Here is a 13,634-nt window from a genome sequence, read left to right as displayed (position 1 = left end):
TTACACAATGCAGATGATTAACCCCTTAGGTTCCACAGTGAGTATGACAAGCATATACAGACTGATTTTACGGTTGTGGGTTTAGCAACACTTTAAGCTCACAAATAAGAAGCAGCTCTCTGTTTTCTTCATTGATGTTGCCTTAGTTGTCTATTTATTTTTACTGGAAAGATGCACTGAAATCACATTTCAAGTAAAAGAAGAAGATATACATTTACAACATATTCTGTTTATATATTTGGGGCAAATAACATGAAGAAAAGTATAGCTGTTGCCCACAAGAAGATTTGTTGCTTTCTGTAGTATAAGATGCTAATTGCAATGGGGAACATGTTCACGTTTACCCCAAAATGATTGCAAAGAATAACAACACAGCTTTCTTCTCACAGATGTTTGGTTTCATATTCGTTTTTTATAATTCTTTATTTTGAATTGTATGCATAACTGGTTTCATATTCTAACATGCATTACACCAATGGAAATGGAAAGATTATTGGCTGCTACTACTACAATCCACATTTTATGGTTTATAAATAAACAGATAATCAGTTACTAATTTATTAACTCATTTATTAATCTATTAATGTACTGCAAAAAAAAAGCAACATAACATACCCACAATAAACAATCATATTTCACAGTTTGATGTTGATTGGAACTGAAAAAAACCACATCTTTTAGCTCTGCTATATATTTATCCAGCTGCATGTTTAATTTTCATAATCCCCAGCTCAGTAGAAATCAGCCTTAGGGTGCAAGTGTCGAGTAGTAAAGATTTGCTTAGTTAGCACAGGGATCGCATTAGCAACGGGGTAATAAAATCCAAATATAAGAATGCAACTCTTGTGACAGTCAACCCATTCAGTGCAGCAGTGCCACCAGCCATAGGAGCATTGGTATACCCCTAATATGTGCAATACACATAGGCCCCAAGGGGGAGGGGGCCCACGTTGTATTCACTGCACTCGCTGAAGATGAGATTCGGAAAGCATTCCTCGCTGTGTTGCTGTCCGAGCTGAAGCTGTTGCTCATGGCTGTAGCTCAAAAGTGATCTGTTTATGCCAGTACTGTACCGGCCCTCTGAAGGCAATACGCTGATCAAATACATACAGTATGTATTACATATGTACGCTTTTCCCCACCAGCCCCCACAAATGATTCCAAATGATAAAAGGTGTTTATGAAACCTAGTACAACCAAGTAATAATAGTCTAAGGGATGAGGGGCATGAATCAATGGCTGGTGCTAACTGCATGTAACTGGCACTGATTGCATATACCTACTCATGTAAGCACTGACTGAGCCTGGATAGAAGCTTTGCATTCAGGGTCACCAATTCTGGCCCTGTATATAGGGGAGGCTGCTAAGTGCCCAGTGTCTATGCATGTGTAGTGTAGAGTGTTAAGGAAGGGGGCCCAACTTATGGGAGCCAGTTACATGGCATGGTACGGGAGCCAATCACATGGTAGCTTTCACTGGACCAATTTTCTCATAATTGCTGTATGTTTACTGGTTGCTGCAGCTCAGTAGCTTCTTGTATCATCTCCCCAGAGACAATTTGCTCATTACACTACAAATATTTTTTTTATGGCTACTGTATAGTTGTAGCTTGGGTCTACAATTACATTTCGCCCACTCAGGCCAAAGTGACAAATTCTCTTGACTTAACAACACCCACCTGTTGATACTCCCATTCCCTGTGCTCCCTTGACATGCCATTCCATCATAGTCATGTGTCCGAACTTTGTGTAAGCTATGTTGTTGTGTAAGCTCTCCTTCGCCACACGGTAGTGTTTGGGGCTGGTGTTTGGTGGCTCAGCTTTGAGCACAGCACCCTGACAGAAAAGAGAGAAGGTCATAGGGTCCCCCATTTCTGCTGAAAGCACCAAGGTGTTTTCTGAAGACTCCAAAGAAGCAATGGTGATCACAGGGAAGGATATCAGTGGGTGGGCTGTTTCTGCAAGAGAACCTCTTTAAAACACAACTTCACCCAAAAATGTTTTTTTTGTTTTTGAATAGTGTGCCAAAGCGTTAGAATCTCTGTCAGGTTTTTAATATCATCTATGTTCCTATTAGGAAGCCTTCCATGTCAGGCCAGAAAGTGATGGGAAATTTCTTACAGACTAATAAACACATTATTAGTTGAGTGGAAATAGGTTACAATAAAGGATTTATTGCTGCCTGTGCTTCCCTGTCTCTATGACACTTATACTCTTCTTTTCTTGCATGGGTGTCACAAGGACCGGAAATGACGAAAAATATTCCCAGTGGGATCAAAGGCAGAAGAAAAACATGAAAGGAATTTCAGGTTTCCCCTACTCTTTCCAAAGTTACAAAAAAAATAAAAAATCAGCCAGAGTAGGACTTTAACTTTAAAATGAACATACGATTGCCCCCACATATCATATTCTGAACTAATTTATGTGATTGTTAAATTTGATGGACCTGTGCCTCCTTTCAACCTGATCAACTATGTACCCACTTCAGAATAAGTCCAATTAAATGACTATACAACTTTATTCGAAGGTGTACACATAGCAAGGACCCACTTTATAATAGACAAGGTCGGGCTTCTCAACATGGACAGAATTTGTGCAAGACAGTCACTTCATTCGTTCATGCGGTGATTGTCAGACAGTCCTGGTAACGTCATTACAATGGGTCATTGCTGCACAATCCTCCTTATACCTTCTGCTAGACCCTGAGGTGAAGGGTTCTGTGCTGTACAGCTGACATTGAGGCCTTCTGCCACCATGGAATCAGCGGTTGTAGGGCCAATCGCAGCAAACTAGAAAAGAAGGAGAAAGTGGAAAGAACATTTCAGACACGTCTGCAGGATGATCAGAGTCCAACACACAATACTGATCCATCAGCTAGACTGCTTCTGTTTAATGGAGCCCATTGAAGTGTGTATATGTAGCCTGAACCCTACTTTTTAGTTTTGGATAAAGAAGGGAAGAATTAGAACCCCTGTAAAGTGTTTATTGCTGCCTTTGTCAGGTGAATTCACATCCATTTGCCCTGATGACCCCAGAAAGGGAAGAGAATACAAAATGTCATTACCCTCTGAAAATATATTGTGGAGCATGCACAGAAGCCTTTCTTTTCGTCACACCTGTTCCCAATAACGCTCATGCTACGGTTACAGGCATGGATATTTTAAAAATGGTGCAAATCTCTTGATAAATGGGCAGATGTATTTATTGTGGATGGGTTCAGTCTGCACTTTGCCTGATTATCCCACCAATGTGTAAAGCATGGTATACACAGACAGCTGGGTTTCACAAAAAAGCCCCAAAAAATAAATGACAGATCCTAGCATCCATAGAAGCGATGTGGATGCAGCAATCTCCCCCAGCACACTATTGCATTCTGACAGCAGGGACTTCCTTCCCATCAGGATACACTGGTCAGCACTGCAGCCATTGGCTGCAAGCACTGAACGAATGCTGCTTTTACACTATACCCGTTCAACAGAAACCAGTTTAATGACAGAAATGGGTATGCATGCTAAACGGTCAAATTTCAATACTTGTATACCCCATCTTTACGTGTTCTGGAAATGCCCACTCACCAGTTTAGAAAAGATCCTGTGTAGTATGGTGGTTTTACCTTTATTTGATGAAGCTTATCAGTGGACAGTTCCTGGATGATACCGAGACAAAACTTCACTCCAGATGGGCTGAAAAACACAATACTTGCTGGCAGGCCTTCCTAGATAAGGACATGATAGATGGATGAAATGTTAGTTACACTTCGTACAGAAATCCCTGAAAGTGCTGCTGTGTAAGCTGCACTGGTAAATAAAATGGTACATGCAGTTTTTTGTACATATTTATCACATTTAAAGCTAACAAAAATAAAAGGTTTCAAAGCTTTTTTTTTTTTGTCTTTTAAAATTTACATATTGCATGTAAGCCCTTCACATTTATTATTTCCAGGCAGGTGCTGTAGGCCCTTTTTATGTATGTACCAAACTAAACTTAAAGTTCACCTCCATCCGTGTTATTTTTTTCTCCCCCCACTTTTGACTAATTTTCTGGGTTTTACCTAAAACACATACTCATGAGTCTAGCAAACCCAGCATTGCTGGTGTAATCCACTGAAGGCTGCTGAGTGATGGGTCCAAAACCAACCCGCTATGTCATGGGGAGCCAACTGTCTCCTTTGGGTTCCTGTAGCCAGCACCAACCACTAAACTGAGCAAATGGGGAGTGTTGAGGAAAGACCTGACAACCCACCTCATAGAAACATTGCCAAGAAAATTCTATGGAAAAGACTTTCGAGTATAACAGACCCATTGTTCATAGAGCTGACCTCCTGAATCTCAGCGAGTTGAATATGACTGAAAGTCCATATACATACCTACTGCTTTATCAGCAGATCACACAAAGATATCCAATGCTCCTGAATGCCTTCCAGCACTAACACAAGCAATTCAACTACTGTAGATGATCTTTCTCCTTCTACGCAACCAGATCTTATATGATTCTGCTGAAACATTTCAAATATCCGAAAACATCAGCTTTGATTAAAGCCCTGGGCGGCTGAAACACATTAGCAGACTATTTCTGTACTAGCTGTATTGCCTTTATATGAATACATTCTGGAACTTCTGACTGTGTGCTGGACTGTTACTATATGTTGCTTTGAGCGGCATACAGAGGTCTGCTTATGCTCCAGTGTTTCCCTTTGAAGGATTGACAAGTGAGATTTGGCAAGTATGCATTCTGTTCATACAGATGCCCTAACCCATACAATGTAAATTCCAATGTATTTCCCTGGGAAGCCCATCTACTGTGTACAGCCTACTCTAGACATGAATTAAACTATGCACAGCTGTACACGGGTATACTCCAGTTCTATCGTAAATACAACAATAGTGTATGAGCTAAATTTTCTAATTTTTTTTTGCATACGCCTATACTCCTGCTTACAAGAGCACCGGCATATATCCACGTAAAGCCACGCACAGACATTCATGTACATAAGCAGCTGTATGCAGTGCATGGGCTTCCATGGAGCGTGGGGGGAGGTGGGAATGCTGGAATTTTTGCTGCATGGACTTAGACACCTGTGTGCAAGAGCCCTTTATGTTGTTATTTATTTATTTCAGGTACTTATATAGCGCTGTCAATTTACGCAGCGCTTTACATATATATTGTACATTCACATCAGTCCCTAACCCTCAAGGGGTGTACAATCTAAGGTCCCTAACTCACATTCATACATACACATACTAGGGTCAATTTAGACAGGATTCAATTAACCTACCAGCATGTCTTTGGAGTGTGGGAGGAAACCGGAGTACCTGGAGGAAACCCACGCAGGCACAGGGAGAACATGCAAACTCTAGGCAGGTGGTGCCGTGGCTGAGATTCGAATCAACGACCCTAGGACTGCCAGGCGGTTATATATGTAAATTTACTCTGGGTGTGTTTGAAGTTTTTTTTTTTTTGTTATGTAGATTTAGCTGGCCCCCAATATATTCTGTTGGCAGATCAAGCATAAAGACAGCATATACTGTAATCTCACATATAGAATATCATAATAGCAATATTAATTTAAATGAACAATGCGAATAGCTTAATAAAGTACAGGATTCTCTAAAACATAAACAAAAAAAAAAGCAAATTAAATAAAGGTTAAAAAACACAAAAAAAACATTAAAACTAAATAAAACTAGTCAGTGATGTCTACTTGTATAAATAATGAATGTGGGTTGCATGACACAAGTAAGCAAGCATTCATTTAGTTTTATTGTGGTAGATGTGAGCGCAATCAATTTATTTATTTATTTTTTAGCATTTGAAGTGGTACATTAAAAATCCCTCTAGCAGTCTGCAGTGCTATTTTATATTCTCCATTAGCACAGTGCCTTGTTATTGAATTGTTGTCCTATACTAAGCAGATTTGTCTGGAACAGAGACTGCGGGCATTGGGCTGCTTTGTATTGACTCAGGTGTACAGCGTAAACTGCGCATGATGTGCTCTGCTCATACTGAAGTGGGAAATGGCTGAGCCAAGCATTATTGAGAGTAAATCTGTATAGAAAATCTGTCCAGGTCCAGGAAAGGTATTTACAACTGAAAATCTTTTTTCTGCTTTTCAGAGTGAGGAAGGATTAGAATTGCCGTCAGGTTTTCACTGCTCCCTGAGGTTCCATCCTGCTGATCAAATCCACCAATGCCACCAGTTTCTTCCTGCTGACCCCATCCACCCTTGCTACCAGTTCTGTCCTGCTGACCGCATCCACCAATGGCCTCAGTTCCATCCTGCTGACAATATCCACCAATACCACCAGTTCCATCCTGTTGATCACGTCCACTAATACCACCAGTTCCATCCTGTTGGTCACATCCACCATTGTCACTAGTTCCATCTTGCTCACAACATCCACCAATACCACCAGTTCCATCCTGTTGATATCGTCCACTAATACCACCAGTTCCATCCTGTTGGTCACATCCACCATTGTCACTAGTTCCATCTTGCTCACTATCCACCAATACCACCAGTTCGATCCTGTTGGTCACATCCACCATTGTCACTAGTTCCATCTTGCTCACTATCCACCAATACCACCAGTTCCATCCTGTTGGTCACATCCACCATTGTCACTAGTTCCATCTTGCTCACAACATCCACCAATACCACCAGTTCCATCCTGTTGGTCACATCCACCATTGTCACTAGTTCTATCTTGCTCACAACATCCACCAATACCACCAGTTCCATCCTGTTGGTCACATGCACCATTGTCACTAGTTCCATCTTGCTCACAGCATCCACCAATACCACCAGTTCCATCCTGTTGGTCACATCCACCATTATCACTAGTTCCATCTTGCTCACAACATCCACCAATACCACCAGTTCCATCCTGTTGATCACATCCACCAATGCCACTAGTTCCATCTTGCTCACAACATCCACCAATGCCACTAGTCCCACTCTACTGACAACATCCACCAATTCCACCAGCTTCATCCTGCTTACAACAACCACCAACCCTGATTTCACCAGACAGGAAGTGAGGGAAACAAAGCAATAGGGACACAGCCTAGAATAACATGTCTAGGGGTTCTAACCTTCCTCTACTCTACTAAAGAAAAGTATTTTTATTTTTGTTGTTGGTTAGTTCACCTCACTTCCCGTTTGGTAAAAGGTTGTCAGCAGGACAGGAAGTGAGGGGACAGCTCTCTAATGAAGCCAAAGATAGTAGTAATAACCTGCCAGGGGACCTTTCAAGTCTATCAAAACTGTTTTCAAATATTGCTGGATGTCACTGGTAATTTACAGAGACACCTGTAAGAAAACACACCTGCTTGCAGGGCAAGAGCAGTACCATTTTGTTGGTGTGACACCCAACCCTTGTTAACACCAGAATCAGGGCATTGAATATATAGAAGATGGACTGTTATGCGACTGGTCCTGTAGGCTCCTGAGATGTGTGGTGTGAATCCCAGGAGGCTGCAGGTGGGCCGAGGCAAGGAGTGACGTAGAAGCGGGTACCACCAGAAAAAGGTACTTGCTTCCCAAGAAGAACATGAAAAATACTGGGAATTTTTTTACCAGCTGGGAGTGGCCTGGGGAGAGGAAGATTATGAGGGTAACTTTTTTTTTCAGATAAAGGTCTGTTTTAACTTTCTGTGTGCATTTTCCACTCAGTGAGTTTGATAGTACTGAAGTAAAAGAATCAGCCTGACAGCCAGGCAACTGCCATTTTCAGGAGAACAGCAATGCCAGCCCAAGTCTGTCTCATGACAGCTTCCTTTCACGCCCTGGTGCCCAGATTGCTGCCCAAGGGCCTATTTAGCACTTGGCATGCAGTCCTTGCACCCCAGCAGTCTTTAATGAAAGTTTAAAAGGGGGTAATACAAGTAATTTCTATTAGCCTCATGTAACAAGTCCCCCAGTCTCTGACTGTCTTTTGCAACATTTCTTCAGTCTCCAACCCCAGTTGTAGCATGTCTGCATGTAGGCAGGTGCAGTCTGCATTCTCCACAGCAGGAGTCTCATCCGGAATGGCAATTAAGCTGGAGAAGGAAGTCAAGAGAAACTGGGTTTCTCTTTGATTTCCTTGGCCCCCTGGCACAGTGTTCCTGTTGGCTACGCTGCATCCAGGTGACTTTGATAGTCATCTTGGGTTACGCAGAGTCTTTTTTTTAAGTCCCTGCCCCCGGGTTTTGGTGTGCATTTTCGTGAGTGGCTAGTGTAGGGAAAGGACACCCGTCTGTCAGGGACAGCACTAGCAGCACAGATAGATTCCAGAGGAGGAGGGAAAGCTTAGGGCCCTTCATCTGTACCTGAGCAAGCTCCCTTTTGGGATTGGATCGGCCAGGCCACACTTGGCAGGTGCTGTCTTCAGCTCAGGCCTACTCACCACTGACTCTCCCCCCTGATTGTGTGAGTTGCACGGTTGGATGTGCTCCCGTCAGGTTGTTGTACCATTTTACAAGTTCCACAATACATTGTTTGCGGCAATCCGGGACTTCGTGTTTTCTGCCACTGCACCGTGCTACACCCACCTAACATGCAGTCTCTGATGATCATTTCCTCCAGTATGTCTACAGTCTCTGGCAGCCATCTCTAGCTTTACATCTACTGAACCTTACATGTGGTCTTTTGGTGATGTCAGGAGCCACAGTTGTCGCCCCCTATACTTAGTAAGCTGACAACTACTGATTTAAAATATACATCTAAAAAAAATTAATGAGCACCTGGCAGACTGAGAAAGCTTTTTATTTAATGGAGTGAAAATATGGGGTGTTACTTTAAGGACTCTGATTGGTTCCTGTAGTCATTGTGAGAGATAAAACAAGTGGCACTAGACTGTAATAAGAATCGGGACAAGAGCGCTTTGCTGTTCCGAAGGAATGAAAAACGCAAGTGCGAAGATTTTCCTTGAGAATGGAATAAACCTAAAACATTTATTAGATTGTATAAGGAGGAGCAGTTAATATTAATATACCTGGGTGAAATAATGCGTCAGCGACGGTCGTATATCGGGATGCTGGGCTGTTTGATAAACAGTAATAGTCTCCAGAGGTACATCTGTAATTAGAAAATAAAAATGTATTTCTATAAAACAGGCTGTCTCCTGACATCGGCCCATTACAAAGACCTACACCTGCAATTTCACCGGGAGAAAATAAGCACTAAAACTACTGGACTTTTCTTATGGAAATCCGGATAATACAATAAAGTATCTGCAGCACGGAGGATACGCTTCGCAATCCTCATCACAAAGTGAGAAGCCTCCGCAGATTAAGGCCGTTTAAAATGCTGATTAAAGAGAGCCGATGCAGCACTTATGAAGAGCTGTCAGCGTTCCTCCAGCACAACTCCCATCTCGTACTTCGGATTTTCCTTAATTTTCAGGCTTAGATGAGTTGTGGGCCTTAGGTGGCAGGTAGACCCTCTAAGGGGGTCCTTTATTATCTCTGACAACAGTAAATCAATATGCAAGTGTAAACTCGGCAATTGACAGCCTGGTTAGCTACTGAAATCACTAACAAGGTGGATCTTTACCAAACAAATTAAAATTTGCAAACAGACAGGCTTTTTAATACAGAAGAGGCATACTGTGGGGTTGATTTACTAAAACTGGAGAGTGCAAAATCTAATGCAGCTCTGCATAGAAACCAATCAGCTTCCAGGTTTGATTGTCAAAGCTTCAGTAAACAAGCTGAAGTTAGAAGCTGATTGGCTACCATGTACAGCTGCACCAGATTTTGCACTCTCCAGTTTTAGTAAATCAACCCCTGTGTCTCCTCTGCATTGAATTATTCTTACTGGCCTGTTGGAAATTTATACTGCAAGCACATTTCAATCTAAAATTTCAGGATCTGCTGAGATGAATTAACTTCCATGTATATGCAGTAGTGCCATCATCTCGAAATGGCCAAAGATTGAAACCCAAAAGAAGACCGGTAGCCAGGAGTGTATTTACAACAAGACAAACAAGGCATTGCCTAGGGCGGCATTTTTCAGGGGGGCAGCAGCATTTTTCAGGTGGGCAACGCTCCCCCCCAAATGAAGGGATGGAAGAAGGAACACACACAGCACGGGGACCAGGTGGGATCTGGGAGAGGTTGCAGGCTGCTTGATGGTGTATGCAGAGCCTGACTCTTGTTCCAGGGATGTCTGAAGCTGTGAAGATGAATGTCTTATCTGTTGCCGAGGTGGGGGCTGCCAGTGTATGGGGGGCTGAAGTGTTGTTGATCAATGTCAGGCTCTCTTTGTGGGGGAGGGAGATGTTGGTCGGTGTCAGGGTCTCTCTGTGGGAGGAGCCAATTTTTGTTTTGCCTAGGGCAGCACGAAACCTAAATACACCACTGCCGGTAGCATGTGTTGGCAAAGAAGCTCCTGGACACCACATCCCTCAAGTGAAAGTGAGTATAGTTCAGCTTTAGGTATATTATTTCCATCTTTATGTGCGTCTCCCTAATTCCCCCCATAACCCAAAAACATGCGTTCACACAGCTCTGACCACGCATGCACACTGCTAACCTTTACTATCAGAATGCATACCTATTTCCTTAAGTCTCTTTGGAAGGACTTCCCTTTTCAGAGCGCCACAAGGAAACAAAAGAGGTGATGAATAAGATATGTTCTCTGAAAAAAAAAAAAAAAAGCATGACTGAATTTTCATTAGAATGACCTTCCCTATGCACGTTTTTTGCCCAAAAAGAAGCTACTGCTCCTTTATGGGGTACTAGCTTCTCTCAGTTGTGCAACAATTGCGGCAGTATCGCATTGCTATTGGGGTGTCATGGAAGGATAATGGCACCTAAACATGTGCTGCATGTTGTGCTGTGATTGCCAAGCGGTTTCAAACCGTGGACAGAATTGTGGCGATTCTGACCACAATTTCAAATAGTGAAGTGTGAATGGAGCCTAAAAACAATCAATCATTCTGATCACATACAGGCCGGAGGTTTGTTTACAGACATACAGATGGCACTGTGAGTCTCCCCATGTACTCACCGTGCACAGAGAAAGAATTACAAGGTTCAAGAATTACTTTAACTGAACACAATTACAATGTTTGTTAAAAAAAAGTGTAAAATAAACACTATAAAAATGCACTTTTTTTGGCTAATCAACAGCATAACATACAAACAAAACATACAAAAATAAGAATGTAAAAAAATTATTGTAGACTAATTAGAAGTATTGGCATTCATATGGAAGCTGATCATCTAGTATTCATTGACCCCAGGTCATCAAGGGGTTAAAAACGATCCATTTGTATCCAGAATATTGTTTGCTTCAGACTCCTTTGTACACAGGTTTTCAGAGCCGGGGGGGCATGTATTTTTTTTTTCCTTTTTCCACAGCAAGAATTGCAGCTTTTCAAAATCTATAATGGGGTTAGATAACCAAAGCAGAAACATATAGCTAGAGCTAATAGAGTTCCTTGTTAATAAAATATTCACAAACTTCAAACATTTGTTTCATATAAACAGTGTCCCCATCATAAGTTGCGCATCCCGGGCCCAGGCTTGCAGCAGCCGCGCATTGCGCTGACAAGATCAATTCCGAATCGGCAACAAGCGACACGGAGAAAGAAGAAAGAAAAGCTCTTTAGAAAAATCAATGCTTGCATGAGCTGTAATAAAGTGTGGAGGAAATATACATTATTACTGATCTTTTTAAAGACATAATTCATCCTTCTCATTTGACATAACATAGTGTGTAACCAAGAATCCTTTGATCTCCGCGGCTTCAAAATCCTTCATTTCATTTTCAAGAGAGGTGAGCAAATTGATATGTTGGTAGATGGAAATGCTAGAAGTGAGAGAAGTTATTTTCCGAGTTAAAAATAACCAGATTTAGTCACAAATGAGATTGCTTATTTCACTGAGTGCATCAACAGATTGTTTGTCACTTCCTAAATGCAGAGATGTTGAAGTAAAGAAGTATTTATTTCTTCACGGATTAATCACAGAGTGAACACAAGCACCACTTAAAGTGAGCCTGTCCTTTGACCATTTTAGGCAAGCCAGAAGGTTTCAATTTAAAGTATATCAAGTAGCCAAACCAATTTTTTTTTTTTTCATTTTTGATGACTAAACAGCATGCAACGCATTATAGGGGTCACTATAGGCTGGGGTACCTGGGAAGCCATGTGGAGAAATGTTGCCTTAAATTCATTTGCTGCCATGTTTTACTTTTTTTAGCTCAAATGTCACAACTTACATTTTAGGCCTAAGACAGTCCATAAGTGATGCGTTTTCATTCCTGCAATTACAGGTTGCAGGAGAGAAAATCACTCAAATTCTTTCCCGCAGTGCTATTGTGTTCTCCCAATGGGGGGTATATTATAACTATATTCCCTTCGCACACATTCCTGGAAGTATGGCTTATCAATAGAGGGTGCTGTAGCGACTACCAGCTGGGACTGGAAACATCAGTGGCCAACGTACATATTCGCCAGCACACCACGGATCTCAATATGGTCCAAATGCACATGCCTGACGAAGGGGTCCTGCGTGTCTCCGAAACAGGGCATGGGGAGTCGACCCTGCCGGGAGACCACAGTGATTATTGCTAGCAGCTATAGTAGCTGCCAATAATCGCATGTCTGATGTACAATCAGCCTGCCTATAAATGGTTTGAATCTTGGCCAGTCCCTACTGAATTGGCCAATATTCAAGCCATCCATGGCTGGCTTAAAGATTACTGACCCCAATGCCAAAACATTATGGGGTTTATTTACTAAAACTGGAGAGTGTAAAATCTGGTGCAGCTCTGCATAGAAACCAATCAGCTTCCAGGTTTTCTTGTCAAAGCTTAATCAAACAAGCTGAAGCTAGAAGCTGATTGGCTACCATGCACAGCTGCACCCGATTTTGTACTCTCCAGTTTTAGCAAATCAACTCCTATATATTTTCTGAAAGAAGCCCTGTATGGTATAGTTAATGGAGGCAGCTGAAATTTTTTTACAGTTACTGCTGAACCAATAAATCCATTGCAAATATAAAATTTGCTCTGGTTCATAAGGAATAAATACTGTAAGTGCAAGCGCTGAAGTGGTTAAAAAAAAGGTGGGCAAAGAATTTATTCCAATTTTAGAAGGAAGAAAATACTCTCTATTCCCTGGTAGGAACAGAAGACAGACATCAAGGAACATTTCAGTGACTCTTTTAAAGCCATGCCATGCAAAACAGAAGACTTGAAACACACGTTATTCTGTGTTTACTTAGAACCAGATAGATTTTTCATCATCCCGTTTCCCCAAGATGCTGAATTTCCAACGAAAGTACATAAAAGCACTTTCTTCCCTCTTCAGAGTCGCCTTTGAAGTCTGTAGGTAGAAGAGAGAGGGCCAGCAGGAGCAGAGGCACTAGGAGGTCTATGCTACACCATACCCAATATGAATCAAGGAATCTGGACCAGAAAGTAAAGCATTTCTAAAGGACGTGATAAGGCTTGTGTGTGCAGAAGCGTTACTTTTTTTTAATTATTGCTTTTCTAACCCAAAGTCATTAAGATCAGCTACTTTGGTGCAGAATACTTATTTCATTAGATATGGGCAAGGCATGCTTTTGAAGCTGGCTATGGGCATACGATCTTGTCAGTCTCATGGCTTTGCCTGTTGCCCATACACTGTCAGAGGAAACGGA

At 41.8% G+C, this 13,634-nt stretch overlaps 1 protein-coding gene across 2 annotated transcripts in view; it reads right to left on the bottom strand.

Annotated features, from left to right (window-relative positions):
• Positions 1-392: 392 nt before the first annotated feature.
• UROS (uroporphyrinogen III synthase) overlaps positions 393-13,634 on the bottom strand; it is a 60,253-nt gene continuing 47,011 nt past the window's right edge. For both annotated transcript variants that reach the window (XM_089669660.1, XM_089669663.1), the window contains exons 7-10: positions 10,537-10,620; positions 8,975-9,057; positions 3,613-3,714; positions 393-2,788 (exon numbers count right to left, since the gene is read on the bottom strand). In XM_089669660.1, coding sequence (XP_089525786.1) covers positions 2,663-2,788; positions 3,613-3,714; positions 8,975-9,057; positions 10,537-10,620 — 395 coding nt within the window. In that variant the 3' untranslated portion in view covers positions 393-2,662. The remainder of the gene's footprint in view (positions 2,789-3,612; positions 3,715-8,974; positions 9,058-10,536; positions 10,621-13,634) is intronic.

This window comes from Staurois parvus, unplaced genomic scaffold (genome assembly GCF_062004578.1).
Source record: "Staurois parvus isolate SC_StPar_1 unplaced genomic scaffold, SC_StPar_1.0 ptg000009l, whole genome shotgun sequence".
Taxonomy (NCBI): domain Eukaryota; kingdom Metazoa; phylum Chordata; class Amphibia; order Anura; family Ranidae; genus Staurois; species Staurois parvus.
This window is presented reverse-complemented; position numbering and strand designations above follow the sequence as displayed.